The sequence below is a fragment of the Gopherus evgoodei genome, chromosome 10 (genome assembly GCF_007399415.2).
Source record: "Gopherus evgoodei ecotype Sinaloan lineage chromosome 10, rGopEvg1_v1.p, whole genome shotgun sequence".
NCBI classification, from domain to species: domain Eukaryota; kingdom Metazoa; phylum Chordata; order Testudines; family Testudinidae; genus Gopherus; species Gopherus evgoodei.
This window is the reverse complement of record NC_044331.1, coordinates 18,804,833-18,817,615: the sequence shown is the minus strand read 5'-3', so window position 1 is coordinate 18,817,615 and position 12,783 is coordinate 18,804,833. Positions and strand designations below refer to the sequence as shown.

Here is a 12,783-nt window from a genome sequence, read left to right as displayed (position 1 = left end):
GCGGCGAAGCTGGTCTCCTTTCCCGGTTTGCTCTCCGTTCCCCGAACAAGCAGGATGAATCCGCCCTGTTACAATGGAGACTTTTCCAAAAACCACCTCATGGGTCACTGTTTTAGAAAAGGTTTTTAATCTACTTGGTCAGTGACTCTAAGTACAGGTAGTGATTTGAAGCACCCAGTAAAAAAGGCTTACATTAAACCGAAACTTTTATTAAAAAAAATTACACTCACCAGAGGACGGTCCCTCAGCTTCATTTTCTGGAGTACTGCCTTGAGATGGCTGGCAGGGAACCTCAGTAAGGGTGAGGAAAAGATCCTGGCTGTTTGGGGGGATAAAATGCTCTGTGCTCTCTGCTGGAGCCTCCTCCTCTTGGTCCTCATCATACTGATCATCGCCATCAAATAAATCTTCCGTAGTGGCAGGAATCACGACGCCCACCTCTGAATCCACAGACAAGGGGGGTTCGTCGTTGCGCTGTTCCCCAATATTGCGTTAAGCTCGTCGTAGAACCGGCATGTTTTGGGGGCAGAGCCTGACCTGCCCTTTGCTGCTTTGGTCTTCTGATACGCCTGTCTGAGCTCTTTCACTTTCACTCCGCACTGTAACGAGTCCCTGGTATGTCCCCTCTCCCGCATGGCATTAGAAATTTTTTCAAAGGTTTTCTCATTTCGTCTGCTCGAGCGCAGTTCTGAAAGCACCGACTCTTCGCCCCATACAGCTATCAGATCCTGTAACTCCTGTGTGCTCCATGCTGGAGCTCTTTTCCTATTTTCAGGAGACTGCATTCTTCTCTCTGCTGCTGAGAGCTCCACGCTGTGCAAGCAGGAAATGGAATTTCAAAGTTCCCGGGGCTTTTCCTGTTTACCTGGCCAGCAGTAGAGTACCTTTACCTGTGTAGAGCGGCCACTAGAGCACTGTGGGATACGTCCCGGAGGCCATTAACTTCGATGGCCGTCCACACTATCATAAAATCGATTTTAAGAAATCGATTTTGGGTTTTCAGATGTGAAACAGCACGAAGGTATTTAAGAAGCCAACTTAAAGAGTTCCTCCTACACAAGCATTCAGGTCTTGAGCAGTCCAGGCAAACAGCGCAGGTTACAACAAAGCTTAAACTTGTTCTTCATAATTTTAAAAACACTACTAGCTGCCTATTTAATTTAAAAAAAGCAAAAAATGTCCACTTCCCTTTCCATTTCTTATAAGGAGTCTTGAAGTTTAAATCTCCTCACTGAGATAGATATGCTTGCTTTGGTCTGCTTAGCTCTTGGAAATCCAGGGGCTCCGGGCTGCCCAGGGTCCCTAGGGACAGCTCTGTCCTGCCATTACAGAATTTTTTTCCCCAAGAACCCTGTGTAACATTCTGCAAACCCCCAGGGGTTCATGAACCCCCGTTTGGGAACCACTGCACTGTAGATATCATAGTGACCGGACTGAACTAATTAAACTGAGTCTAATACAGTGGTACAAAAACAGTGTACAGTGGTACAAATACACACTAGAGCTTTTGAAAAAATGGGTTAGGAAATCTGGTTATTGTATCATACAAAGGAGAACATATACATCACACCAGGCATGTCTACACTAGGAACATAAGCTGACATATGTTAGGCCAACTTACAATCACCGCAGTGCTTCGTGTCCATGCTACCCTCTTGTCAGTGGTGCATGTCATCACTGGGAGCGCTACCACTGACTTAAAAGGGACAGTGTGGGGGGCTGAGAGCTTGATAGGTGAGAACAAGGAGATACATAAGGAAAGGGGAAAATGGAACAGAGAGCAGGGCAGAATGCTCATTTCCCAAGGACTAATAATAATCTTCCCTTCTGGATAGTGCAAATCTGACAGACATCAGTGATCAACATGATAGCATGTGTCAAGCCCACGTTACATAAACTGAGTGTGGTACCTAAAGCAGCTTTGCTGTATTCAAGTCACAGAAGATAGAGCCTGACTGATTGGAAAGAAGCAATCCACAATGCCAACTTGAGTTCAGGAAACATTCATTCTCCTCAGCAGAAGCTGCTGAAGCTCTTGGACAGACTATATCACTTCCAGAAAAAAGAGGGGTGCAGGCTTGTGTTGGTTAACCCTGCAGGGGGAGCTCTCTGGGAGGGGGACAGGGATACCTCAGTTGTTTGAGCATTGGCCTGCTAAACCCAGGGTTGTGAGCTCAAGCCTTGAGGAGGCCATTTAGGGAACTGGGGTAAAAATCCATCTGGGGATTGGTCCTACATTGAGCAGGGTGTTGGACTAGATGACCTTCTGAGAGCCCTTCCAACCCTAATCTTCTATGATTAATTGATTTGGTCTCCTTCCAAGACTAGATACAATTTTGGGGTCATAAAAGTGGTGGAAAAATGTTACATGTTAAACAAGGAGTTTGAAATAATGGTATATAGGTGCTGCTGGGGGATTTTGGTCACTCTTTATAAAACAGTGTGTAGATGCCCATACTGAAGAAACTCATATATTCAAGCTGTAAGTCACTACTGGAGCATTCTTTGTGTTTCTTCCCCTTGTGAGAAACTCAGACATAATATATTTAGCAAGATAAGTAGTTGAGAGTTATGCAGAGGAAACCTCTTAATTTCTTTCTGGTTAGGGCACTTCCACTTCACCCTCAGCAAATGCTGAGCACCCAAATGAATACTCCACCCAGAACACAAGCATGTAGCACTAAGGACTACAAATGAAAGCAAACATGCATGTTGTTAGTTTCCCCTTGATCAAGAGGGTGAAGCCCTCTGCTGGGCAAACCAGTTGGAGCAGTGAGAAACATCAACATAAAGCTAAGGAGTAGGATGCCAACTGGGCTAGGAGGAAAGCAATTGATAGCCAAAATGTCAGTGTGTCAGGACTGTAAAGTGGGAAACGAGGAGATGCCCATATGCTGCTTTGTGTGTATCAGCCTGAGGAAGCAAAACATGACCTAAGCAGCAAATATTTACAGCCTTTATTCCTCTAGCAATGAACTTTATTAGCACATAGATAGTAGAGAGAAACATCCTGACAGAACTATTAGCAACATCTTTGTGCATTGCTGAAAATGGAAGGGATGGGGGAGACTTAAGGTGAAAAGCAGTGTTTGACCATGGAAAAGTGAAACTTGAGATATGCATATTGTTGCATTATGCACAGCTGGTGAAAACCATTTTTGATACATTTCTGCTACTTATTTTAACATATGGATTTTTCCCAGTGGAAGATGCAGCAGCTTAGTGGGGTTTTAGACTTGTTTATTGACTCTTAGGCATTAAAATAATAAAATCACATTTACACATTACAACTGTTGGATAGAAACAATGTAGAAAGTAACACAATCTAACCCCTAACAGCTGCAATCTAAGAGGCTAGCTGAAGCAGCCAAACATAGTGACATCACATATATTAGTGGGGAACACAAGCGTACATTCCAGTACTTCGTCAAGAGCGATTAAGACAAATACATCTACTTTTCCCATTTCATCTCACGTACAATCTTTGCACTCTTAACACCACTTCATGTATTACTTCACTTTGCTCACTTTTCTGTGGGCTGGAAACTGATTCTTGAACACAACTCATTTATTTAGATCAACAGAATGTCACCAAGAACAAACAAAATTGCTGCTCAGACTGTCTAAAAACAAAATTAATTTTGTTTTACTAGTCAAGTCACAGCTATAAATAATCCGTTCTCACTGAAAATACAAGAACTGTTGATGAAACGTAATGCTGTGTTTTTATTAAACAGAACAAACTGGTGAAGATACTTTTGACCACTCTATTAGAAGCACTACCTTTATTAGGCAACTCTTTGATAATAGGCTTCCTAGTGAAGCGAAGCAAGCTTTTGTGTACTTGCTGCTTAAGTACTGTATCAATTTCTCATATTGCAGACTCAGTTCTTTTGACTGCTTAAGGGAAAAGTTCTGCTCCTATGTAAATCCAGGGCAATGCCCCGGGCTTCAAAAGCATTACTCTGGATTTACAGTGGTGTAGACAAGAGTAGAATTGGACCCTACGCATGTCACTGTATATTACACTGATTGCTCTTTTAGGCTCTCACTTCTAAATTGATTTTTCCTTCTGCACCACATTTCTCTTGACATTGTGCCAGTGCTTTATCATAAGCCTGTCACTCCAAGCCTTTTACTTTGTGAACCAAAAATAATTATGCCTGCATTCAGAAACATTGCCCAAATACTCATCAGGACTGGGTTTACGCTTAGGAGACTATTTTGAAGATAACTATAGAAAAGGAGCCCAGTCATGCTGAATTCATGATATAGATTCAGCTAAATGTCAGGGTTTTAGCTTTCCTATCCAGCGATAAATCTGCTTCCACTTCTAGGTTGAGCCTTAGTTCTGTGGGATTATTTAAACCAAAGTTTAGCGTATGGAAGAATACAGAAGAGATTTGTACTTTACAATGTACTTAGATTTACCTACACATTTACACAGAAGAATCTTTGTTTCTCGTAAGTGACCCACAGCCTGCATTTGTGTGCTGTCGTTGAAGAATGTCCCTCCTCCTCTTTACATTCAATGAAAGATTTTCAAGACATATTGTTCCATTTCCTGTTTTGTTTGGTCTCAACTGGTAGCTTCTTTTTTCAGTTTCTCTAAAACCTCATCTGGAGTCATTGACACCAAAATCTTCACCACTTTCTCACGAGATTTACCACCCTGTTTCAACACAAAAAAGAATTCAGAAAATTATTTTGTTATTTAGAAGTACACATTTTAAAAACTAATCATGGTGCCAATAGAGTGGGTACTTTGTAAATAGTACTAAGGTTACACACAACCGACAGCAGTGAAAAAAGGTTAGTCACCCGTAACTAACCAGAGTTATTTCCTCTGCATAGTCAAATTTGGGACTATGGTGCTTCAGAGACCGGTGCTTCAGAGCCATGGTGCTTCAGAGACCGTATGGAAAGTACTGTGCATAGGGATTCTGTGAGCACCCTGTTGTGGCACCACACATTCTAAGTTGAGCTTATAAGAGGGCCTTGGAGCTGAAGCAGCCACAATTGCTTCCACCATACCACAGAGGACGATGGGCAGCTAGTATAAAAACATAGACATCACCCTCAAAGTTCCAGATTTACTGCTAAGTAATATTTTTCTTCTTTGAGATGCTGTTGTCTGACTTGTGCAAGTCTAACAAGAGGTAGAGCTCCTGAAAAGGCAGACTAGGGTGTGCAATTAAGCAAGAACTGCAGAATTACTCTTCTCTTCTGAGACAAACCTTGAATCTAGATGAGAAGAGGACTCTGAGTAAATGTGTGAATGAGCTGCAGATAGCAGCCCTGCAATGTCTAAGATTTCTCTAATGTTCCAGAAGCAGGCCAGGGATGCCAGCTTGGCCATTGCAGAGTGAGCCTTAAGACAGGCCTTAAAAACCCACTCATGTGCTTACCCAGGAAGAAAATAATTTCTCCCTGGATAAGTGGGCGAGTGGGGCCAGGGACCCAATATCATCACTGGGGTGGGAGGGAGCAGAGTCACTGGATCTGCTACATATTTCAAAGTAGGCAGACAGGTTTTAGAGCATGCCCTGAGCTGCTGCTCTTTCCATGAGCTGGGAGGGGGAGTGAGCAGCAGGATGCTCTCCAAGATCAGCAATGCATCCTGCAAGTGGGACTATACAGATGTCACGTACAGATGTTACTAGCTATACTTTATTAAAATCAAGGCATTCTTTAAACAATAGTCTGGCAAACTGGTGTTTACTTCTTATAAGGATGATCTAACAAAATGTTTCCTCTCCTGTAAAAATCCAGTAGCTACATTTCTAGATTGAATTTAGATCTCAAATCTAGAATTACATTTAGAGTACATACATAAAAGTTCAATTGAAAGCACAAATTAGCAGCTTTTCATCTTAAGAGGCTGCCCCACAGTATCCCAAAACCTACTTAGTACAATTTCTCCATCTTTATTAGAAGATAATCACCGTTACGAAACTGCTTTCAGTTTCTCAAGTTGTGGCTTAGTCACGTTGCATTGTACTACAGGACTAAAATTCTGTAAGGCAAGATAAATAAGTCCAACAAATGTAGTTCATTTTCAATTTTAGGTTGGATCTCCTTTCCCAGCTGAGAATTGATTATATAGCAGCTGGGAGGCAAGTGAGAATGCTAGGCAGCAGTTAACATATGGTATTAGCCTTGTACCCCTAGGCTGAAAATCTGGCTGGAGTCACAAAACAGATCCACTTCACAATTTAGGCACAGTTCAGAATGACTGAAGGTCTGTGGCTGACAAGTCCTAATATAAAATAGCCTGGGTGCTGCAGGTCAGACTAGAATTACCAGAGCTGACTAGAAAAGGTTGAACAGTGCTGCTCCTCATTATGCCTGATGCTGCTTAGCAATTATATAGTGCTTTTCAAGTGCAATCTAATTAATCCTCAACATGACTGTGAGGTAAGTAGGCGTTACCCTCGTTTTAGAGATGGGATAAACTGAAATAAAAGTTAAGTACATTGTCCAGTCTGCAGCAAAGCCAAGATATAAATCTCTGAGTTCCTGTCTACGAGCCAAGTAGTGCTCAGTCCATTAGACAATGTAGCCTCTAACAGCTGTTTTTTAAAATGTATGTATTTAGATTTATATACAACATAAAAAAGCATCCATCCCAGGCCCTCTTCTTATCTTCCTGGCCCTATAAACGAATACATTTAGTAGATGGCTCAGACTTCATCCACTTTTCATATATGTCATACATATATGAAAATTATAGTAACATAAGCCAAATACTAACTACTAGCCTTCCCAAAACAGGACACAGACTGTTCTATTTCCTCTCAATGTCCCTTCTGCTGTTGCTGCCACTCTAAACAAACAGTTGGGTTGTAGAATGCTGACTTCCCAGTGTGACTGTAACAGAAGTTAGCCCCACTTCTGCTATTTGCTGTTCTCTTAGTTTGTATACTGAAGTTCTATTGGCTTCAATGGGTTAAGATTTAATAATTGTTTTTTAAAAGGATAATTAATTTAATCTTTTCAATCACAAACATCTACATAAACATGTAATTCACAGAAGTTGTCATTGTCCAAATCTGATCTTAATTGTAAAAAAGAGATACTGGAGAAAACTGACTTTAAACAAAAACTACACTAGAAGAAATAAATGCCTTTTCCACCTGTTTAATCACGTGGAGTAGTCATTGCAGGAGTTCTGATGTTACTACTGTTTTCGCAACAGAAGCAAACTATCTAGGAATTGATATGCTCATCATTGTGTATTCGAGTGACCCAGCAAAGATCTTTTACTCAAATATAAAAATTTCTAAAATAAGAACAAAGTCACTTGCAAAGGTGTTTTGTGCAAGGTATTCTAACTTCTTAGAAAATGAGACTCAGTATGAAGAATGCTTTAAAGGTCACGGGGAAGCTGTTCTAGACTTGATTTTAACAAATAGGGAGGAACTTGTTGAGAATTTGAAAGTAGAAGGAAGCTTGGGTGAAAGTGATCATGAAATCATAGAATTTGCAATTCTAAGGAAGGGTAGAAGGGCGTACAGCAGAATAGAGACAATGGATTTCAGGAAGGCGGATTTTGGTAAGCTCAGAGAGCTGATAGGTAAGGTCCCATGGGAATTAAGACTGAGAGGAAAAACAACTGAGGAAAGTTGGCAGTTTTTCAAAGGGACGCTATTAAGGGCCCAAAAGCAAGTTATTCCGATGGTTAGGAAAGATAGAAAATGTGGCAAAAGACCACCTTGGCTTACCCTTGAGATCTTGCGTGACCTACAAAATAAAAAGGCGTCATATAAAAAATGGAAACTAGGTCAGATCACGAAGGATGAATATAGGCAAATAACACAGGAATGCAGAGGCAAGATTAGAAAAGCAAAGGCACAAAATGAACTCAAACTAGCTATGGGAATAAAGGGAAACAAGAAGACTTTTTATCAATACATTAGAACCAAGAGGAAAACTAAGGACAGGGTAGGCCCACTGCTCAGTGAGGAGGGGGAAACAGTAACGGGAGACTTGGAAATGGCAGAGATGCTTAATGACTTCTTTGTTTCTGTCTTCACTGAGAAGTCTGAAGGAATGTCTAGTATAGTGAATGCTTACGGGAAGAGGGTAGGTTTAGAAGAGAAAATAAGAAAAGAGCAAGTAAAAAATCACTTAGAAAAGTTAGATGCCTGCAAGTCACCAGGGCCTGATGAAATACATCCTAGAATACTCAAGGAGTTAATAGAAGAGGTATCTGAGCCTCTAGCTATTATCTTTGGGAAATCATGGGAGACGGGGGAGATTCCAGAAGACTGGAAGGGGGCAAATATAGTGCCCATCTATAAAAAGGGAAATAAAAACAACCCAGGAAACTACAGACCAGTTAGTTTAACTTCTGTGCCAGGGAAGATAATGGAGCAGGTAATCAAAGAAATCATCTGCAGACACCTGGAAGGTGGTAAGGTGATAGGGAATAGCCAGCATGGATTTGTAAAGAACAAATCGTGTCAAACTAATCTGATAGCGTTCTTTGATAGGATAACGAGCCTTGTGGATAAGGGAGAAGCGGTGGATGTGATATACCTAGACTTTAGTAAGGCATTTGATACAGTCTCGCATGATATTCTTATAGATAAACTAGGAAAGTACAATTTAGATGGGGCTACTATAAGGTGGGTGCACAACTGGCTGGATAACCGTACTCAGAGAGTAGTTGTTAATGGCTCCCAATCCTGCTGGAAGGGTATAACAAGTGGGGTCCCGCAGGGGTCTGTTTTGGGACCGGTTCTGTTCAATATCTTCATCAACGATTTAGATGTTGGCATAGAAAGTACGCTTATTAAGTTTGCGGACGATACCAAACTGGGAGGGATTGCAACTGCTTTGGAGGATAGGGTCAAAATTCAAAATGATCTGGACAAATTGGAGAAATGGTCTGAGGTAAACAGGATGAAGTTCAATAAAGATAAATGCAAAGTGCTCCACTTAGGAAGGAACAATCAGTTTCACACATACAGAATGGGAAGAGACTGTCTAGGAAGGAGTATGGCAGAAAGAGATCTAGGGGTCATAGTAGACCACAAGCTTAATATGAGTCAACAGTGTGATACTGTTGCAAAAAAAGCAAACGTGATTCTGGGATGCATTAACAGGTGTGTTGTAAACAAGACACGAGAAGTCATTCTTCCGCTTTACTCTGCGCTGGTTAGGCCTCAACTGGAGTATTGTGTCCAGTTCTGGGCACCGCATTTCAAGAAAGATGTGGAGAAATTGGAGAGGGTCCAGAGAAGAGCAACAAGAATGATTAAAGGTCTTGAGAACATGACCTATGAAGGAAGGCTGAAGGAATTGGGTTTGTTTAGTTTGGAAAAGAGAAGACTGAGAGGGGACCTGATAGCAGTTTTCAGGTATCTAAAAGGGTGTCATCAGGAGGAGGGAGAAAACTTGTTCACCTTAGCCTCCAATGATAGAACAAGAAGCAATGGGCTTAAACTGCAGCAAGGGAGATTTAGGTTGGACATTAGGAAAAAGTTCCTAACTGTCAGGGTAGTTAAACACTGGAATGAATTGCCTAGGGAGGTTGTGGAATCTCCATCTCTGGAGATATTTAAGAGTAGGTTAGATAAATGTCTATTAGGGATGGTCTAGACAGTATTTGGTCCTGCCATGAGGGCAGGGGACTGGACTCGATGACCTCTCGAGGTCCCTTCCAGTCCTAGAGTCTATGAGTCTATGAGGACATGAACCAAACAGTGACTTAGAAAATACCAAGAAAAAAGTAGCAGCACATTTGATTTGGGCCACTGAGAAAGAGATTATTTTGGAGTTAATAATACAAAGACTAAAATATGTTATTTTTCCATAACTGAGTTACACACCTTAATATATCTCCACACTAGTATTTTGAAAAATAGAAACTTGGTCTGCTGTATGTGGAAAGTGGTCTCTATTACAATATAAGTTTCAGAAATCTAACTGTAGCAGAGCAGAAAATGAAAAAGTATTGTACCTTATCTAAAACAACTTCGCTCTTCTTCACTTCTAGAACCTTAGAAAGGTAACGACACAGCTCTGCATTTGCCTCCCCTTCTGATGGAGGTGCAGCAATAGCTACACCTACTGCCTCAGTTGTCACATCTATAACAAATATTTTAGGATTTTTATTTTCAAAGCATTAACGGTGCCTAGTTTTTTACTTTCATATTTTTAAAGAATGGGTTTATTTGGAACCAAGTAGACAACTCGTGGAACAGTCCAGCTGATGATAGATCTTATGACTTTTACTGCATCAAGAACATCCACTTAATTCTACCCCTTCTTTTTTCCACTTTACCAGCAAGGCTAGTCAAATCCTCAGATGCATGCATTAATAGACAGTCCTTATAAATAGGGAAGAATGAGCCTTAGATTCTAGAATGTGATGCTTTTAAGAATTAACAAGTTTCATTCTGTAGTTATCTGGATCCTGTTCCATGAGTTTGGTGGATACAGCGAGGCTTTGGCAGGCTGCAGACTCTGCATAATTTTCTCCCAAGTGCGAATGTGAGATACTGGGGCCTTCACATCCAATTCTACTACTGTCTCTGCTTCCAGAAATGAGGTCAATCTATAATTTGATTTCGAAATTGTGATTAATGTCCCAGTAATTTTTATGGTTGCAGTTTTTATCATCTTTTGTAACAATGCCCACTAATGTCCCTTTAAGATGAAATATGTGCTGAACTATCCTACAGATAAGACTCAGCTAATTAGTGTAGTGAGCATACCTACATAATGAATACTCCTTGTTTGCATATAAACATGAATGACGGCACCATCCAGACTTGTATTAGTTGCTTCTTGCTTTAAAGCATTTGAAGATTTTAAAAACATACCGTCTATGAGCATTTAAATTTTGTTTATCACCATAATAACTAAGCACAAATAAGGCATCAAAGGTGATCTGCAAAGGAAAAGTTTGTCTTTTGCTTATTTTAAAGAAAGCCTGATGGATATGTTTGTTTTTAATTCCCTGCTTGTTTCACTATAGAAGTTAAAGTTTTGACTACCTTGGGGGACCTTCCAATTCAGATTATCACAAGTCTCTCATGCTGAGTTTTACTACTTTATTTATATCTGATTCTTCCAGTATCTACAGTGGATGGAAAGAAAGATAATGTTTGTGTATATCATTCATAACAAGAATCACAAAGCTTCTAGTTTTATAACAGGATGGTTCACTACAAAGATCAGATTTGATTGAGTTTTTCGTCATAAATGGTAAGTAGGCTCCCCCTACTGAACAGAAGAGAAATTTTCCTTTGTCTTTACATAAATGCCTGTACTGTTCATAAGAGGATGGAACAAAATTATATATACATACATGTGTAAAATAAATTATTTCTCACTATTCAATCAACATACTTGCTACACAGATTAGCTTTAAAAAACCCCAACAACACTGGATCCTGTCCACTATAATAAATCTTTTGCTTTGCACTCATCTGAAGATAGACTGCAGCATTGGAATATTTCACATAAGCAGTTATATTCGAATATAGCTAAAATCAAGTGATTACCCAGGATTACTCCCCCTGCTTGCAGAAAGATGGATTTATTGTAACACATCTTTCCAGATTTACCAGTGCAATCAACTACACCTAGTCAAATGGAGCACAAGGAACATCAGGTCATTTTGATATAATGAAGGTTGTGAAGCCACATTTCACTATCACTTGGACCTCTGCAGAACCATAAACTTGTGCAAAGAAATGGATGCAGAGATAAGAGGAAAAAACCCTGCATTCTCAAATAGCTTTGTTTGTTTAATTAAATGAACTATTTCCCTCATAGTTACACTTTTCATTGGGATGTACCTGTTATAGCATTTTGTTTGGATCCAGGTTTGGCATGAATAGCAATAGTGAGGGAACCACTTTTGTCAGTTACAACCGGACCTGACGGAACAGGAGGTTTTACTGAGTCTTTACACTTTTCTTTTCCCTGAACAAACAGAAAAAAACAAACAAACCCCCCCCCAGCAGCTGTTAAAGTGACAATGCAAATGTGAAATGTAGCCAACCAAGGCAAAGACTAAAACTAGTTTCAGCCCCTACTCTTGCTTCTGAGTCTCCCTTCCCCTCCGAGAATGGTTTTAGAAACAGTTTTCCCCTCCTGATGCTGCGTGACCGACCCAACCACCGTGGGGGGGGGGCAGAGGGGGCTCCCCACGCAGCCGCCGGGCAAACACCGGGGTAGCAGACGGAGCGAACGGGAACGGCCGTTTCTCTCCTGCCCACACCGCGGCGGTAGTTTAGTGGGGCCAGGCCAGGGCCCGCTGACCCGGCTTACGGGGGGGGGGTCACCAGCGCCCCCGCCCTTCCAGGAGCCGCAGGGCCACCCCGGCAGAGGCAGGGCGAGGAGCCCTCTCCCTTCCCCGCTGCCGCCCAACGTGCGCCGCAGAGCGAGCGGCCCGGCTCAGGTCGCTGACCCTCCGAGGCATGGCCCCGCTCCAGCTCCGTACGCCCGCACGGACGGGACCCTGCCGCCAGCCGCTGCACCGACGGACGCCGGCCAGGGCCACCAGCATCACCCAGACCGAACCGCGAGCGCCTCCGACCCGCACTTCCGGAAAAACCAGCACTCCCCGCCGCGCGGGGCCTGCAGGGAAACCGCCCGGCTTCCCAGTTCCGGCGCCAGGCAGAGTGCTGCGCACGCGCCGCTTGAAGAGGCGCTAATTCATTCGATTCCATTCTAATCCAGGCGGCGAGCGAGGGGCAGAGCCGCCAGCCGGGCGTCCTCGTGCTTGGTCTGGTCTCCACCTTAGCGTGGGCTGCAAACCCCGCC

General features: G+C 42.1%; 1 protein-coding gene across 2 annotated transcripts; it reads right to left on the bottom strand.

Annotated features, from left to right (window-relative positions):
• Nucleotides 1-3,223: 3,223 nt before the first annotated feature.
• C10H15orf40 (chromosome 10 C15orf40 homolog) lies at nt 3,224-12,783 on the bottom strand. Of its 2 annotated transcripts, none has more exons than XM_030579131.1 (4): nt 12,428-12,783; nt 11,814-11,894; nt 9,968-10,095; nt 3,224-4,672 (listed from the first exon to the last, which is right to left on the bottom strand). In XM_030579131.1, exons 1-4 carry the CDS (start codon nt 12,687-12,689, stop codon nt 4,580-4,582), a joined length of 564 nt encoding a protein of 187 aa, XP_030434991.1. In that variant the 5' UTR covers nt 12,690-12,783; the 3' UTR covers nt 3,224-4,579. The 2 variants fall into 2 exon arrangements, with proteins under 2 accessions (XP_030434991.1, XP_030434992.1); XM_030579132.1 differs by having other exon boundaries at nt 11,814-11,940; nt 12,428-12,589.